The sequence below is a fragment of the Monodon monoceros genome, unplaced genomic scaffold (assembly GCF_005190385.1).
Source record: "Monodon monoceros isolate NGI ecotype Baffin Bay Population unplaced genomic scaffold, NGI_Narwhal_1 Super_Scaffold_12, whole genome shotgun sequence".
Taxonomy (NCBI): Eukaryota; Metazoa; Chordata; class Mammalia; order Artiodactyla; family Monodontidae; genus Monodon; species Monodon monoceros.
Window position 1 is genome coordinate 42222590 of NW_021703768.1, and position 16399 is coordinate 42238988.

Genomic DNA, 16399 nt, shown 5'->3' on the forward strand with positions numbered 1-16399 from the left:
GCCGATTGAACCCAGCAGCCTGGCGCGGAAGCTTAAGGTCTCATTCATGTGTCTTAGGGAGGGGGAGGGACACATGCAAAATGCTAGCTCTCTCTGCACACTTCTTTTAGTGTAAACTCTCCAGTGCCTCCTTCCCCACACCACCCTTAGCCTCTTAATTGGTCAAACACAGCGCCTTTCCTTACTTTGCTCTTGTCATTCTCCCTTTTTTGACCAAAAGCCTCCAGTGGGGAGAAGATGAAAGGGAGCTTCTCCGTCCGTCTACAGCCCCGACACAGGCATCCTGTCTCTCTTCTTAGCGCAACGCTAATATTCATTGAAAATCCTTTAACAGACGCATGGGTTAAGTCATTGTAGGAGTATTCAATGAGCGCTCAGGGTGGGAACGCTTATCAGCAATGCAAACATTTACTTACTTTCTAGGATACGTTTTTTTAACTTAAAAGCCTAAAAAAGTCTCAGACAATTCACTTCTGAATAGAATCCTTCACCCGCAGCTCTCACCCCTGAGCCTCACTGCGCGTCACAGGCCACACGGCGGCAGTGGCAGCTACGGAGTTGGACCCGGGGGCGGGCGCGGCGGCTCGGCCATCGCTTGCTCTCGCCTGGCGCGCGGCTCTCGGCCGTGGATTAGCGTAGCTGGGGACGTGGGAGGCCGCGGGCCCCGCCCCCAACCGGCCGCGGCGGCCGCCCAGCGCGGCAGTCAGCGCTACAAGCCGAGCGGCGCGGAGGGAGCGGAGGGCGCGGAGGGTGCGACCGGCGGGAAGGGGCACAGGAGTGTGCGCCGCCTTCGGGGCTTCTGTCCGCGCGCCAGGGCGCGGGCACCACCGCGGCCCCCTCGGGCCGGCACCAGGCTCGGGGCGCCAGGAGTCGGGGGCAGCCCTCCGGGGCGCCGGGACCATGGCGCTGCGCGCCCGGGCGCTGTACGACTTCAGGTCGGAGAACCCGGGCGAGATCTCGCTGCGGGAGCACGAGGTGCTGAGCCTGTGCAGCGAGCAGGACATCGAGGGCTGGCTCGAGGGGATCAACAGCCGCGGGGACCGCGGCCTCTTCCCGGCCTCGTACGTGCAGGTGATCCGAGCCCCCGAGCCCGGCCCGGCGGGCGACGGCGGCCCGGGCGCCCCGGCTCGCTACGCCAACGTGCCACCCGGCGGTTTCGAGCCCCTGCCCGCCGCGCCGCCCGCCTCCTTCAAGCCGCCGCCCGACGCCTTCCAGCCGCTGCTGCAACCGCAGCAGGCGCCGCCGCCGAGCACCTTCCAGCCGCCGGGCGCTGGCTTCTCGTATGGCGGGGGTGCCCTGCAGCCGTCGCCGCAGCAGCTCTACGGCGGCGGCTACCAGGCCAGCCAGGGCAGCGACGATGACTGGGACGACGAGTGGGACGACAGCTCCACGGTGGCTGACGAGCCGGGCGTGCTGGGCAGCGGCGCGTACCCGGACCTCGACGGCTCGTCGTCGGGGGGCGTCGGCGCTGCGGGCCGCTACCGCCTGTCCACACGCACCGACTTGTCGCTGGGCTCCCGCGGCGGCTCGGCGCCCCCGCAGCACCACCCGTCGGGGGCCAAGAGCTCGGCCACCGTGAGCCGCAACCTCAATCGCTTCTCCACCTTCGTCAAGTCGGGCGGGGAGGCCTTCGTGCTGGGCGAGGCGTCGGGCTTCGTGAAGGACGGGGACAAGCTGTGCGTGGTGCTGGGGCCCTACGGCCCCGAGTGGCAGGAGAACCCCTACCCCTTCCAGTGCACCATCGACGACCCCACCAAGCAGACCAAGTTCAAGGGCATGAAGAGCTACATCTCCTACAAGCTGGTGCCCACGCACACGCAGGTGCCAGTGCACCGGCGCTACAAGCACTTTGACTGGCTGTATGCGCGCCTGGCCGAGAAGTTCCCCGTCATCTCGGTGCCCCACCTGCCCGAGAAGCAGGCCACCGGCCGCTTCGAGGAGGACTTCATCTCCAAGCGCAGGAAGGGCCTGATCTGGTGGATGAACCACATGGCCAGCCACCCAGTGCTGGCGCAGTGCGACGTCTTTCAGCACTTCCTGACCTGCCCCAGCAGCACCGACGAGAAGGCCTGGAAACAGGGCAAGAGGAAGGCCGAGAAGGATGAGATGGTGGGCGCCAACTTCTTCCTGACCCTGAGCACACCCCCCGCCGCCGCCCTCGACCTGCAGGAGGTGGAGAGCAAGATCGACGGCTTCAAGTGCTTCACCAAGAAGATGGACGACAGTGCACTGCAGCTCAACCACACGGCCAATGAATTCGCGCGCAAGCAGGTGACGGGCTTCAAGAAGGAGTATCAGAAGGTGGGCCAGTCCTTCCGCGGCCTCAGCCAGGCCTTTGAGCTGGACCAGCAGGCCTTCTCGGCCGGCCTGAACCAGGCCATCGCCTTCACCGGAGATGCCTACGACGCCATCGGCGAGCTCTTCGCCGACCAGCCCAGGCAGGACCTGGACCCCGTCATGGACCTGTTAGCGCTGTATCAGGGGCACCTGGCCAACTTCCCCGACATCATCCACGTTCAGAAAGGTAAAGCCTGGCCTTTAGAGCAGGTGGTGTGGAATGTGTTGTTCAGGCTGAAAGGGTGACTTTGACAGAACTACCATCGTCTGTTTCACATTAATATCCTACAGGTCGGGAATACAGCAGGGATGTGGACAGCCAAGCGGTGCCCTGAGCATAGGGCGGATTGGGGGCCGGTAGCTTCCTCCTTAAAATATTTGCGGACAGGGCGCCGGTACTCTTCAGAGGAGTTTCTGAGAGTACTTTTGATGACAGTGCTGTCATTTTAGAGTTTGAATAGTTGGGCAATGAGCTTCTGGGATCTGTAATCTTGTGTCTAGGGTAGAATTAGAAGGGGACCCAAACCATGTTAGGCATCCATTTGGACACTGGCAGTGTCACTTAGTCATGGGTTTCCGGAAGTGTGGAAATAAGGGGGGGGGGGATGGATATCTGCAAATAAAGGTAAGTTCTGCTTTCGCCCTGCACACCACTCAGTCACTGCGTTGGTAGACATTAGGGTCAGTTCTCTGAGGTACTGGCTGGGGCAGCTTAGGAATTGTCTGCACAGGCTTCTTGCTTGCGACCTTTGTAAGATGAGGTAAAAGACTCACTCTAATTTCAGGAAGTTTTAAGAAAATTAATCTCTTTAGGTTCGGTCATTTTGAGTTTGGAGTCTATTAACAGACTGAAATTAAGAACATTATTTAGGAGAATGATGCAGGGAAGCTGTGTAGAACATATAGAATCTCTGAGTATTGTGTCTGAGAGCAGTGTTTCTGGTATCCCAGTGAGTTAGCTGCCTAGCTGCCTGTCAGAGCTTGTTGTGTTAGTAGTTGTTAGAGTCCCTAACTATTGTTAAAGCACTGAAGTTTGCAGATTGTTTTTTTTACAATCTGCAATAAATAAATTAGTAATTCCTGTCTTAATGTTAGTCACTAACTTCTGATAGCATGCCTCGAGTGAGGGAGAATGGGGAGGGGGTGGAGTTAGGGAGGCAGCCTTGCCTGTGAATGTCTTCTGTTCAGTGTGGAGAGGGAAGAGGGAGTCACCTAACTACCTTCCTGAGGTGGTGGAAACCTTGGGCCACCAGGTCTCGCCTTCAGTAATGAGATGCTCACTGCCCTGCCATGTGGGCCAGTCCCTTTACGAACAGCCCTGATCTTTGACCTATTCTTCCTGGTATTGACCTAAAACTTGCCTCTCTTGATTCTCTTTCTGTTCCCTGGAACCACACAAAATAAGTCTGTTCCTTACCAACATGTCAGCCCTTCAGACCTTTGGGGACAGCAGCTTCCTTCCCCTCTGCTGCAGTCCTTCCCCTTCCAAGTATGTGACAGTCTTCTAACTTACCAAAGGGGGGGGTCCTTCAGACACGTTGATCTTGGCTTTGCCCCTGATAAAATGCACCCCAGACATCTGCAGTACTAGTTTTAGTAGAGAACAGTAACTTTCTTGGCAATTTACATTTTGTAAGTGCAGTGTAAGGCTGAATTAGCTATTTGAGCAGCCATATCGCTTTGGACCTGCATTGAAGCTGCATCTACATTCCTTATGCTTTTTTGCATAGATTGCTGTGAACCCTTGACATTTTGGATGGTGCTGGTGCAACTGGCTCTTTGAGCCTTTAATGCAGGACCTTACATTTAAATTCCATTGTGTTACATCAGTGCTGGCCGCCTTTTTAACTGTTTCTGTAAGTTTATGCAAATTGTTGGTAAGTAGTTGAAAGGGTGGAGCCAGGACAGACTCCTGCAGCCACACATAGGTGACTGGCTACTACAGGGTTTCATCCATCCATTCACTGGTTTTACTGTCATCAGACCACACACTCAGTCTTGTCAGGTGCTCTGCCGTTGAAATTATTTATTAGAAAAGGTGTGATGTTTGCTCTGAGGTCTATTTTGAGTTTATATGTAGCCTGTTAAACCATATACATAGTTTATTTTTTTAACTCTAGAACTAAAATTGTTTCCTGCTGGGATTTGAGAAACTTCCTTCATTAAAACCAGTACCATTTTTACGTTGTTTAAACAATTCAAGGGCACTAAACATAATCTTTAGGAACTTCGGTAAAGAACACCAGTTGATATTCAACGTAGTTTGTTTCTGGTGTAGCCTTGGTGTGTAACGTACAGGGAACCTGTGTCCCTAGATGACGTGTCTTTAGAATGTACTGCCATTTAAAGCTATAGTGTGCAGTACATAAGGCTAAAAGCATTTGTTTACAGCCAGCGTTTATCAATGATGCTAGTGCTGGCATTTTTAGGAATGCAGATGAGCTTTAGCCAGGCTAAAGCTTTTTGAACACGTTTTGGATGTTCACGTGGTTGTAAAGAGCAGCTCAGACACCTCCCCCCACAGCCCCGTACACAGTTGCTGTTGGAATGAATCGTTCTTAGTCTGAGCACTTGGGGATTTTGTTTGCAAGTTGTTTTATCCTCCAAGGCCTCAAAATGTAATCATATCAGAGGCCTTACTGTGACTTTTGAGAGGAAAGCCAAAAAAACAAAAGAAAATGAAAATCTTTAAGCAGCGTATACAATTTTTTGTTGTAAGTATTTGGTCCAAAGTTTATATTTCAACTTGGGAGAAATTTAAATATTCAAAATAGTTATTTCAAGTCTGAAGTCTTCATTGTTTACAGTAAGAGAAAAACAGTTTCACCACTTTTACATTTTACATGTTCTAATCATATATTAAGAGACCCACGTTCAGTTGAGTCAGAAAATGATTAGAAAGTGCTTTTCAATTACTAAAGCAGTTAAGAAGGGGAGTTAATTAGTTTTTTCCCTGCTTGATTCTGGGGGAAAGGACAGGAACAGTAGGCTCCTCTGAGCCCTTTTCTTATCCAGGAGACTGCTGCCATCAGCCAGCTTTCCTGGCGTCCTGAACCTGTGCTGTTCCATGCTGGGTCTGCAAGCCACGTGGGACTATTTAAGTTAGTTAAAGTAAAGTTCAGTTCCTTAGTCACACTAGCTATATTTCAAGTGTTTTATAGCTAGCAGCTACCATATTGGACAACAGAGGTGAGGAATAATTCCATCCCCGCTGCAGGTTCTAATTGGAGAGTGTCGAGCTGGACCGTTGGCCATAGTTTAACTGTCAGTCCTGTCATAAGTTTGCCCGGCAAATTGATGACCTTTTCACATACTTTCCGGATAGTTTGCTTTTTTCTTGGTCATCGCCTGGCATCTCCTCTCCATATAGGCTTAGGCGATAAAAAATGGGAGGGGAAACAGGTCCTGCTAGATCCCTCTCTACAGAACTTCCCAGGCACTCAACCAGTGAGTAATATTTCTGCAGTGTGAGGACGTCCACCTGCTTTGCAGCCTGCCTTCATGTCCCATTAAGAAAATGCAACTGGTCTCAGGATGGACATCTGAGGCTGGTGAGGAACCAGCTCCAGAAAGAGGGTGGAAAACTCAGATACTCTCAAATGTGGTGGACTGGGATTTTCTGACTCTACTTAGTACCGAAACCATCGCTTAAACTTAATAATGGTTTTAGTATAAGTACTTTCTGCAAAAGTGAAAAGAGCCTTGTGTTTCCTTCAGCGAAAAGGGAATGGTTAGAATTCTGATTTTTTTCATCAACTGATGAAGTCTTAAATAAACAGAGCTATTTCTGTTAATGGAGTTGAGTGTGGGAAGAAGGCAGTTTGCTGTAGTTTGAAGTACAGTAGGTGGAATTCAGAACCTGTTTGAATTTTCTTCATATTTTGCTTTGTCTTCACAGGAGTCCCTTAAATTCTTTGTTCATGGGCAGTTCATTGATCACTGACTAAGCAGTCTACACAGGTCTTATCAGTGAGCTTTGTAACCCTGTGGTCTTGATTGTTTTTTCTTGAAATGGCAGCCTTTTATCCTTTCCCTCTTTATCGCCCCTGCCTGCAGTATGTCTTTATAATGCCGGCCTTGCTGAGTTTGGGGTGGTACATAGAATATATTTCACTATCAGTTTCCTAGCATATTCAGTTCTGTTTCCAAAGATACAATTAACCTCTAATATTTAATGAAGCTTAATCTGAATGGCAGTGAGTTGTGGTGGTTTAAAAGCTTTAGGCTTATCTCTTGGGGAATATTGCGAAAGGGAAAGCCTGTAACGTTAGATGATGAGAAATGTTGGTTTCATCTTTGTTTATGAATCTGGACTAGATAGCCAGAGGGAGTCATTTATGAAATTGTATTCCAGAGAAAAGGTATAAAATCATGTAAAAGTGATTGGTTGGTAAAATGTAGTCTTAGTGTGTGAAGTGAGGATGCAGAACTAGATATATAAACAAGGCAGTCCTGTTTTCTGTACTTGTAAATTAAACATGCAGGCAGGGTCTACTTCACTGCCCTCTGTAAACGTTCCAGATGGAGCCTTCTTTTGAACAGAAAACAGCCCCGGGACCTCAGGAATGGTACACCAGTAGTGGGCCTATCAGTCTTGTGGGGTAGAATTTCACCATTGTGCTTCCTTTCAGCACAGGGAGGGTCGGTCTTATGTCCCTCAGACATTAATTAAAGATAGCCGGAGTCCCGGCAGGGCACACGAGGTGAGGCTGGGCCACCGTGAGCCCTTCCCTCTCTGCTCCCCTTTCTCCTGTAGCTAAAAATAGCCCTGAGAGGGTGGTGCCAGGAATACAGAGAAAAGGTCTAATAGGCGGGCTGTTTACAAGCTCATCCTTATTTTGAAACCTCGGCTAGAAACCGAGGTCATTCATCCTTTTTGCTTTAGCCCCGTCTTAACTGCACCCATTTCTCCTCTCCCGTCCTTCCATCCCCAGCTGCTTTTTTTTTCTTTTTTTTTTTGCGGTACGCGGGCCTCTCACTGTTGTGGCCTCTCCCGTTGCGGAGCACAGGCTCCGGACGCGCAGGCTCAGCAGCCATGGCTCACGGGCCCAGCCGCTCCGCGGCACGTGGGATCTTCCCGGACCGGGGCACGAACCCGTGTCCCCTGCATCGGCAGGCGGACTCTCAACCACTGCGCGACCAGGGAAGCCCTCCCAGCTACTTTTTAAGGAAACTTCAGTTCCAGGCCTTAATCTTTGGTCCAACTGTATTTTCTTAGTGAAGATGAGGTTACCTTTGGGGCTTTTGTTATAGATGACTGAATTCCTTGGTTAAAATGTCAGCATGGGGCTTCCCTGGTGGCGCAGTGGTTGAGAGTCCGCCTGCCGATGCAGGGGACACGGGTTCGTGCCCCGGTCCGGGAAGATCCCACATGCCGCGGAGCGGCTGGGCCCGTGAGCCATGGCTGCTGAGCCTGCGCGTCCGGAGCCTGTGCTCCGCAACGGGAGAGGCCACAACAGTGAGAGGCCCGCGCACCGCAAAAAAAAAAAAAAAAATGTCAGCATGACTGGCCACCAACAGTCTTGGTCACGATCTAGATGGGGATACTACTCACATCACCCTGTCATTGGTTTCTCTGACTTCTTTTTTGAGCCACGAAGCCCTCGTGAGAATCACACCCGGAAGCCCAGTCTGTTAGGCTGGTTACCACAGAGCCCAAAGGAGGCGGGGACCCACACTCCCACCCATGGTCTTCTGAGGACTCTTGGACTCAGCTGGACTTTCCTCTTTATTCAGAAGTATTCTCCTCACAGGCTCCTGTCTGGTCATCTTTGGATTTCCAAAGACTGTGTGGAACCCAAACAACCGATACAAACATGACATTTTTCTTAAACTACATTCCCTCTTTTCAGGCTGAATAAAAATCTGCTATATTGTCTCTCAAAGTGTTTTAAAACCAAAGTGTAATATCAAGTTAGATTTGATTTGCCATCAATTTATGATGATCACACACACACACACACACACATACACACACACACACACACACACACACAGACACACACACACACACACACACACACACCACCATAATGCTTAGATCTGTTTAGAGAGACAGTGCCCGGAAGACCTGTACTGTCTGTCATCCCGCGTTTACAGAGACTCGACTCGTGTCTGCAGGAGGGACAGACAGGACTCTGATCCTCATGAATTTTGTTTGTTTGTTTGTTTGTTTTAAATTTTATTTCTTGGCCGCGCCAAGCAGCATGTGGGAGCTTAGTTCCCCGACCAGGGATCGAACCCGTGTCCCCTTCAGTGGAAGCATGGAGTCTTAAACACCGGACCACCAGGAAGTCCCCTCATGGAGTTTTTTGACTAGTGGCGGAGAAGCTGTGTGCCAGGTTGCTGAGAGCCCTCAGGGCTACACAGAGGAGATGGGGCTGGCCCAGTTCTGACAGGGAGCTGAGTCAGCTCTAGAGCCCCACGGGCACAGTCTCACCACTGTGGGCTAGCCTGGCATCTGGGCGACCAGTGTGTGATGTGAGCGGAGCTTTGGGCAAGCTCTTCTAACCTCTGTAAGCCTTGTTTTCGCATTGACAAAGTGGGAACACTTCCTCAGAAGGTTATCATGAGGATCAAGAGTTATGGTTCTTAGTAACTGCTCACTTAAATGCTTTATTTTTGCAAAGTAAAATGGTACCTTTAAAATGGGAGGTACTGTCCCTTAAAAGGCAATTCCAGGGATCTTATCATCCCTCCTGGTGGCCTTTTGCCAACAGAATTGCAGGCAAAAGGATGAAACGCCAAGGGAGCATCGGTATAGCAGTTGAGCGTTGTATTTTAACTCAGCTGTCCTGTATTGCACACCAGAAGAAATGGTAACAGAGGAATAAACGTCAGTGTTAGTGGGGTCACCAGTTTGCTGTCGCCAGTCCCTCTCCTCCTCCAAATTACTTGTGGCCTGCACCAAGCACTGGCATTTCTGAGCTTCCGTTCCCTCATCTGTAAATGTGAGGTTCACGATTTCCTAGGTATTGTTCTGTTGGTTGACTTTAATAGCATCGTTCCTGCATTGAAAATAAAATACTCCTAAGTATATGGTGAACATTTCGACATTGTTTCAGGCTAGTTTCAGTAGCGTTCTGTTTGCTTACGAGACTGTGTAATCTAGGAGTGTGACAATCCTTTATCGGTTGACGTGAAAGAAGAGTCATGCATGTTTAGTTTGGATCAGCAAACATGCATGCAGGGCCTGCCCTGCCAGGTGCTGCGGATGTGAAAGCGATGACTACCTGGCCTCTTGCCTGCGGGCGAGAGCTCCCAGGTGTTCCGAAGCCGAGGCGAGCTGGGTGCTGGAGCAGCTTCCCTCCGACCCCAATGAGGTTGTAATTAATAGGGCCACGAGAGAGAGAAGGTGTGACGGGCTTTTCCCTCCTACAAACTGTACTTCGCTTTGAGTTCTAAGTGCTGTCTCCTCTCCGGAAGTAGAACCAGTCTTGCATTGTTGGTCTTGGATTTGTAGCCTGGTTAAACTTCAGTGTGGACGAGTTTTAGTCCACGTCATTTCTGCTCCTTTTCTTAGAACTTTACATCTCTTACTGTGATGTGACTTTTCTCTTCTGATAAAGAAATTTTATGTGTTATTTAGCGGGTAGGGAGACAGTGGTTACGGAGGGGAGCTTAACATCATTCGATTTATTCATGGGATCCTCTGAAAGATAAACCTGATTTTATTTAACAGATATTTAAGTGCCCATCATAGGTCAGGCACTATAAAGATGCTAGGGTTGCATCAGTAGTCAAAACAAAGGTAACTGCCCTTGTGGCGTTTACATTCTAGCAGGGTGGAGCCACAAGGGAAAACACACAGTACATAATTATAATGTACGTCAAAGGATGATATGGGTTAGGGGGAAAAATTAAAGTGGAACGGTTCAAGTGGGGATGGGGCAGAATGAAAAGGGTGATCGTTGAGGCCTCCCTGAGAAGGTGAGATTTCAGCCGAGGCCTGGAGGAGGCGAGGGCATTAGCCAAGCAGGTATGGGGGCAGAGCTTCTCAGGCAGAATATACAGCCAGAGCAAAGGCGTTGGCATGGGTGTGTGCTGGCCAGGCAGGAGGAGGCCAGGTGCTTGGAGCTAAGAGGGTCTGAGTAGGAGATGAGGTCCCAGAAGGTTTGGCTTATAGGGCTTTAGGGGTCATTGTCAGGATCTGGAGTAAAAGCTCAAGTGAGAAGGGAGCCATTGCAGGTCTTGAGCGAAGGAATGATGTACCAATAGACCTTGGAAGAGACCTAGTCCAGTTGGTGTGTTGAGAATAGGATGGGGAGGGGGGAGGGGGTCAAAGGCAGGAGCAGGGAGCCAATAATCTAATAATCCAGGTGAGAGATGATAAGACAGTGAGGAGGGGTTCCACTGTAGGTATGTTTTGGAGGTAGAATCTGCAGGTTTTCCTAAGGGATCAGATGTGGCACCTGAGAGGAAGAGGAGTCATCAAGGGTGACTCTGGTTTTTGGCTTCACCAACACTGAGAATGGAGTTTCCGTCAGCTGAGATGAGGAAGGCCGTGAGTGGCACAGAGGTGGGGATGGGCCGTCAGGACGTGAGTGTAATGCTTGGAGACTGACAGGCTCCTGTGTTCTGTTCCACATCTCCCCCACCCAACACGTGCACAGTCAAGCCTCAGGTCGAGTTCTCTTCCTTGGAGTATCCCAGCCCTTTTCCAAGTCACCATCGCTGATGGAACGCTGACTGGTGTGCCAGAGACTATACATTGCTTGGTTAGTGTGTGGGGATCGGAGTTTTTATGTTCCTCTAGTATGAAGTTCCACCGTTTTGTGCATGCGTAGTAAGTACTTAATGAATGCTTGTTGAATTAATGAAGTAGTCACTCCCGTAAGTATTTTTTGGTTGATTTTGAAATAGATTTCTTCTGTGATTCATAGAATGTTTTTGTTTTTCAATTTATATGATGATGGATAACAGGGTTTAAAAGTGTACAGGAAATAAAGATAGGATCTGGTTATGGTTTATGGATGAAGTCATTAACATGTGAGCAATTTAAAAGTCTTAGACTTAAGTATCTACGAAATGACTTTCCATAATTCATTGGGACGGCGGGGAGGAAGTTTGAAAATGCTTTATGTGCCAGAAGAATTAATATTATGTACCTCAGGTTTCACTTTATATTGATTCCTGGTGTTTAAACTTGTATATCATACACTTCTTTCCTCTTCGGTAAGCCTTCATGATAATACTTTTACTGGGGTCCCTTTTGCTTCATTTGAAGCATATGATCCAGAGTGAGTGCATTCACCTTGTTGAGTGGCTTGGATACACAAAGCACTGAGCGTCTTAAGCAGGAGGTACTTGCCCTCAGGAAAGATGCAGTTCCATGAGGGAGGGAGGATGTGTGTGCAGAAAATTGAAATAGGAGGTAGATCTAACTTAGTGCCTGTATAATAAGAGTGCGTGGGAGTCAGGAGGATGGAGAGTTGCTGTCATTTGTGTTAGAGGTTTGGGTGGTAGCACTGGTTTTCCCTTTGAAAGATAATTGTATTTTGACTTTTGGAGGAACATTGATGGAAGGTGCATGGGTGATCTTGAGAATGCTTTAGGCTAGCTTTGATAAGCATATGAAAGCTGATACGCTGCAAGCCCAGGGCTCAGGTCAGTGAGGGAGGCTGACAGGGTGAGTTAGCTGTCACTGTACAGCGTGACTCATGCAGTCGTGGGCACGTGCCATGGTGTGAAGTAGGACAGAGGAGGCAGGCATGGTTAACTATGCAGAGTGAACGGGAGAGTTCAGGGGTGGCTTCTCCCAGTCTCAGTCTAAGAAGAGTTTTGAAAAGCAGTTGGAAGTTTGCCTGGTAGGCAGAGCAGGGAAGGGCATTCTGGGCAGAGGGAACCATATGTACAAAAATCAGGGATTAAATTCTGGGTGCCTCGCACAGTCAGCCTTGGAGTGGTTGCAGCTAGCTGTACATGGGCCCCACCCTGGATCTGTTGAATCTGAATGTCAGGAATGTGTGGCCTAGACATTGATGTTCTTAAGAAAGGTCCTCACGTGATTTTGATGTGCTGCTGGAGTTGATGGGGGGAGCATCATGCAAGATCAGACAAGGGTATTGATGTGCTCGGCCCAGCGCTTTAGATGCGCAGGTCCTGGAGACAGGTGTGAAGGGTGGCTCAGGGTGGGGCAAGATGGGGAGTTCTTGCAGTGATTCAGGCAAGACATGTTGCAGTCCTAAACTGAGGCAGTGTCTGTGGGAGTGGGGAGGAGGAGACACAAGGAGCTGTTTGCCAACAGGAGTGGGGCAAGGGACAGGAAGGAGTGTAAAATGACCTGCACACTAGGGCCTGTGGAGCCATCAGTGGAGATGCTTGGAGATGGAGCAGGGGTCTACAGCCTGCGGGTCCAACCCACCCAGGTGCTTGTCTGTTTATAGCACTTGAGCGAAGGATGCTTTTTACATTTTTTAAAGGTTCCATTTTTAATGGTTATATAGGCCTCGATTTTGCCTCGTCTTGCAAAGCATCAAATATTTACTATCTGACCCTTAAAGAAAATGTTTGCTGACCCTTGACTTGGAGGTCCAGCAGGTTAGGTAGCTGGTGTATGTGTAGCTGTGGCCGCCGGTTTGGACTGTTTGCTTTGTGAGCAGCAGTATTGCGGGCAGTCACATCCATTGTGTCTCATTCTGTTCAGGAGTGGGTATAGCAGCAGGGTGGCAGTGCGCCTGGACGCACAACTGCGTGGGGCTGAGTTCCCACCAGCAGCTCCTCTCAGCCTCCGTTTCTTTGGGTGGACCGTTTGCCATTTCTATGGCAAATGTCTTTAAGCATTAACTATTAGCTGTTGTATTTGTTTGCCAGGACTGCTGAAACAAGTTACCAGAAACCGGGTGGCTTAAAAAAAGTAGAAATTTATTCTCTCACACACAGTTCTGGAGTCTAGAAGTCCAAAATGAAGGTGTCAGCAGGGCCACACTGCCTCCAAAGGCTCTAGGGGAGGCTCCTTCCAGCTTCTGGTGGTTGCCGGCACTCCTTGCTGTTCTTGGCTCCGGGTCTCCCTCCGTCTTCACGTGGCGTTCTCCCTGTGTGTCCCTTTGTCTCCTTTTCTTTTAAGGATGCTAACTAATCATTGGATTTAGGGCCCATCCTAACGGAGTACAACCTTACCTGAAGTAATTACATGTGCAAAGACCCTGTTTCCAAATAAGATCACAGCCACAGTTTCCAGGTGGATGTGAATTTTGTTGGGGCGGGGTGGGGGGGGGTAGATACTATTGAACCCAGCACAGCTGTTAACTCCCCCGCTGGGTACCTGTGGGAGCTGAGGCTCGGGGACATGAAGTGATTTCCAGGATCACACAGCTAATAAGGAGCCAGCATTTGAGTTCACTTTTTGCCTTGACCTTGGTCAGTACTCTTTATGCTACAGTAAGTAGTACGTCTGCTAGAAAATTGAGTTTTATCCTGTAGGCAGTCAACAGCCACTAAAGGTCTGAAACTGAAGAGTGACATCGGAATTGTGATAAAAGTAGGGAACATACTTTGGGGGCTTCCTGTGTGCCAGGCATGATGCTTCACATTTTATATGCATTATATCCATTTAAACCTCATGGGAGATTTTGAGGTATATTCTCTCTTTATCCCCACTTGGCAGACAGGAAGTGAGCCACAGAAACCTAACTGTGAGCTCTTGCAGGCATCCCTCAGCGAGTGCAGCCTGGTCCCCAAGAAGCTGCTCCTGTGGGCTGAGTACAGGCCGGAAGAGGCTTATTAGTAGACCAGGCTCGAGGCGGGCTTTGAAGTCTTCCGTCTGGGTGACAGAAAGTAGTGATGCCAGGAATAGAAATAGGCAGGTTAAGAAAAGGAGAAGGATTAGAGGGAAAGAGAAGGAATGGGGCTGAAGGGAGTCTTAGAAATCCTATTTTCTGTTTTTTAAAAATTATACTTAGTTATATTGACATCTGTGATTTTCACAAAAGCCCACCTATTGCCTGCAGTGAGACATCTTTAAAAACTACTAAATGTCAACATGGGTAATCTATAAGTTTTCATGCTTTTTGAGTTGTATTTCATGTCTATCTTAAAATGATATATTTCTAGCTGCTTTGTTTTGGCTTCAGCTGGTTATTTACAACTAGTTCAGGAAGTCCAGATGTGGCCAGAGTAAAGACTCAGAGCCAGTGGGAACCTGGTCCCTGCCAGTGTCAGGAAGCAGGAAAACCCCAGGGTCAAGAGTGTTCCTAAGTTTACAACAGCTGATTTAGAAATTGTCTCCAAAGCTTAGTGATTATAAAGCCATGTGAAGTTCCAGTCATAAGGGCCACAGCAGACGGCACTAAGGAAAGCGATTAATGCTGGGCTAGCTGCTCACCACTGGTACCACCATAGCTTAAATAGCAGTTGTTTAACACCAGGGTTTACAATTACAGTTCTAAAGTGAAAAACTAGACATTATTTGAGAAGAATACTTGAAAGAAAGATTCTTTGAAAATATTACTCTAACTGTAGTACGAACTGCAGCCCTCTCAGAAGCAGTCGTGGCAATCAAAGATCTGGCTTTGGGTGGGTAGCTCACATCTCCCTGGTTTCCATTCTAAAGGGCCGGTGCCACCTCACTCTCTTCCTGCCCCATATAGAGGGGCCTATCTGTTTAGCAGCTTCTATTAGATTTATTTTAGCTTGGGCCTCCCTTTATCTTCCTGGAAAAAAAGAAACTAAGGTTTACCTTTGGTTAAAGGTAGTTTCCAATGTTCACTTTTCTCTTAGGTACGTGTATGTTTTGTTGTATGTCAAAGGCCATTTCAATTCAAAGTGCTGGCAGCTTGCGAACATATCTAATGCCGCTTTATTTGTACAGACCAATATTCATGCATGTATATCAGGAAACAAAAGAATTAGGAAATTAGGAACTGTGAACAATGGACCTCAGTCATCAACTGTATTCTCTGAATTTAAACCATTATATGGATTCTGTTTTACAACATCAGTTGTTTTTTCAAGTTTTATTGTATGTTCATGATTATCAAGGATATTCTTTCTACCTTATATTATTATGATTTTCTGGGTATAAAACCTTTAAGAAAAAAAATGATACATGCTTTTCTTATTCTCAGATTTTAAAGTCTTTATCTATATTTGCTTGGCCATAGGCAAATCAACATTTTCACCATTGTATCCAGACGCCGCTGAAATAAAGACACTGTTTTGCAGAATTCTCTTGAATCTATCACCCTAGTATCTTTATCACAGATTTAATATTCAGTATCAGCTGAAACATAACGTTTATTATATGTAAAATTTCCTAGCGATGAACAGCCTATTTTACCAAATGAGCCACAAGAGATACAATCATGTGATTTCCCTCTTCACTTTTGGAACAAGGTGAGCTGTGTGAATGTATGTACATAGTGAGTAAAAGTAATCAAATGTTTTAAGATGTGGTGCACTCAAGTGAATGCTTTCATTCATACGAAATGTCATTCTGCCCTTACACTTGTGGTGATTGCTGAATGAAGCTATAAGGGCTGCTTAATTAGGATATAATAAGGCTTTTACCTAGAACAAACGACTTCTTCTTGTACCTTTAGGACCAAACCAAGCCTAGAGGCTTGGGTTCTTTAAATGATTAATTTTTTCATTATCAAGCAACCAGGTTTTTGTTGTTACTGCTTTTTGCAATTTATGATCCTTGTACCGAGAGCCTCTTCCCTCCTTTTAAAATGACTCAAAAGTTCTCTTTGTGAATTGAAAGTGAATTTTAAATTAATTATATCTTTGCATTTTGATAGTTCTTGGCTCTAAGGACACTTAATCCCTTCAAAAAATTGCTGCCACTGTCTTGAGTTCAGTAGTACTATTCGTGCCCTCCAGAGTTTACTAATGTGGTCCAAATCTGGAGCCCACTTAGTAGGTTGTGATTCAGGAATAGAATTTTGAGGGCCTGGAGGCAGGTCAGGGGTTGCTTATCCCTGAGATGAGGCTTCTGGAGGGCTTGGCCTGGCGTGCTGTGTACCGGGGCTGGTCCATGGAGCTTTGAGATCTCAGGGAGGAGGCAGCCCCCATCGGGCAGGTACAGGGAACTGCTTGGGCTGGGAAGTTGGGCAGCCCAGGT

At 48.2% G+C, this 16399-nt stretch overlaps 1 protein-coding gene across 2 annotated transcripts in view; it reads left to right on the forward strand.

Annotated features, from left to right (window-relative positions):
• Positions 1 to 712: 712 nt before the first annotated feature.
• Positions 713 to 16399, forward strand: part of SNX18 (sorting nexin 18) — a 136420-nt gene continuing 120733 nt past the window's right edge. Inside the window, exon 1 of one of the 2 annotated variants that reach the window (XM_029217301.1) lies at positions 713 to 2524. In XM_029217301.1, the coding sequence (XP_029073134.1) occupies positions 901 to 2524 (1624 nt within the window). In that variant the 5' untranslated portion in view covers positions 713 to 900. The remainder of the gene's footprint in view (positions 2525 to 16399) is intronic. The other variant, XR_003792720.1, reaches the window with a different exon arrangement.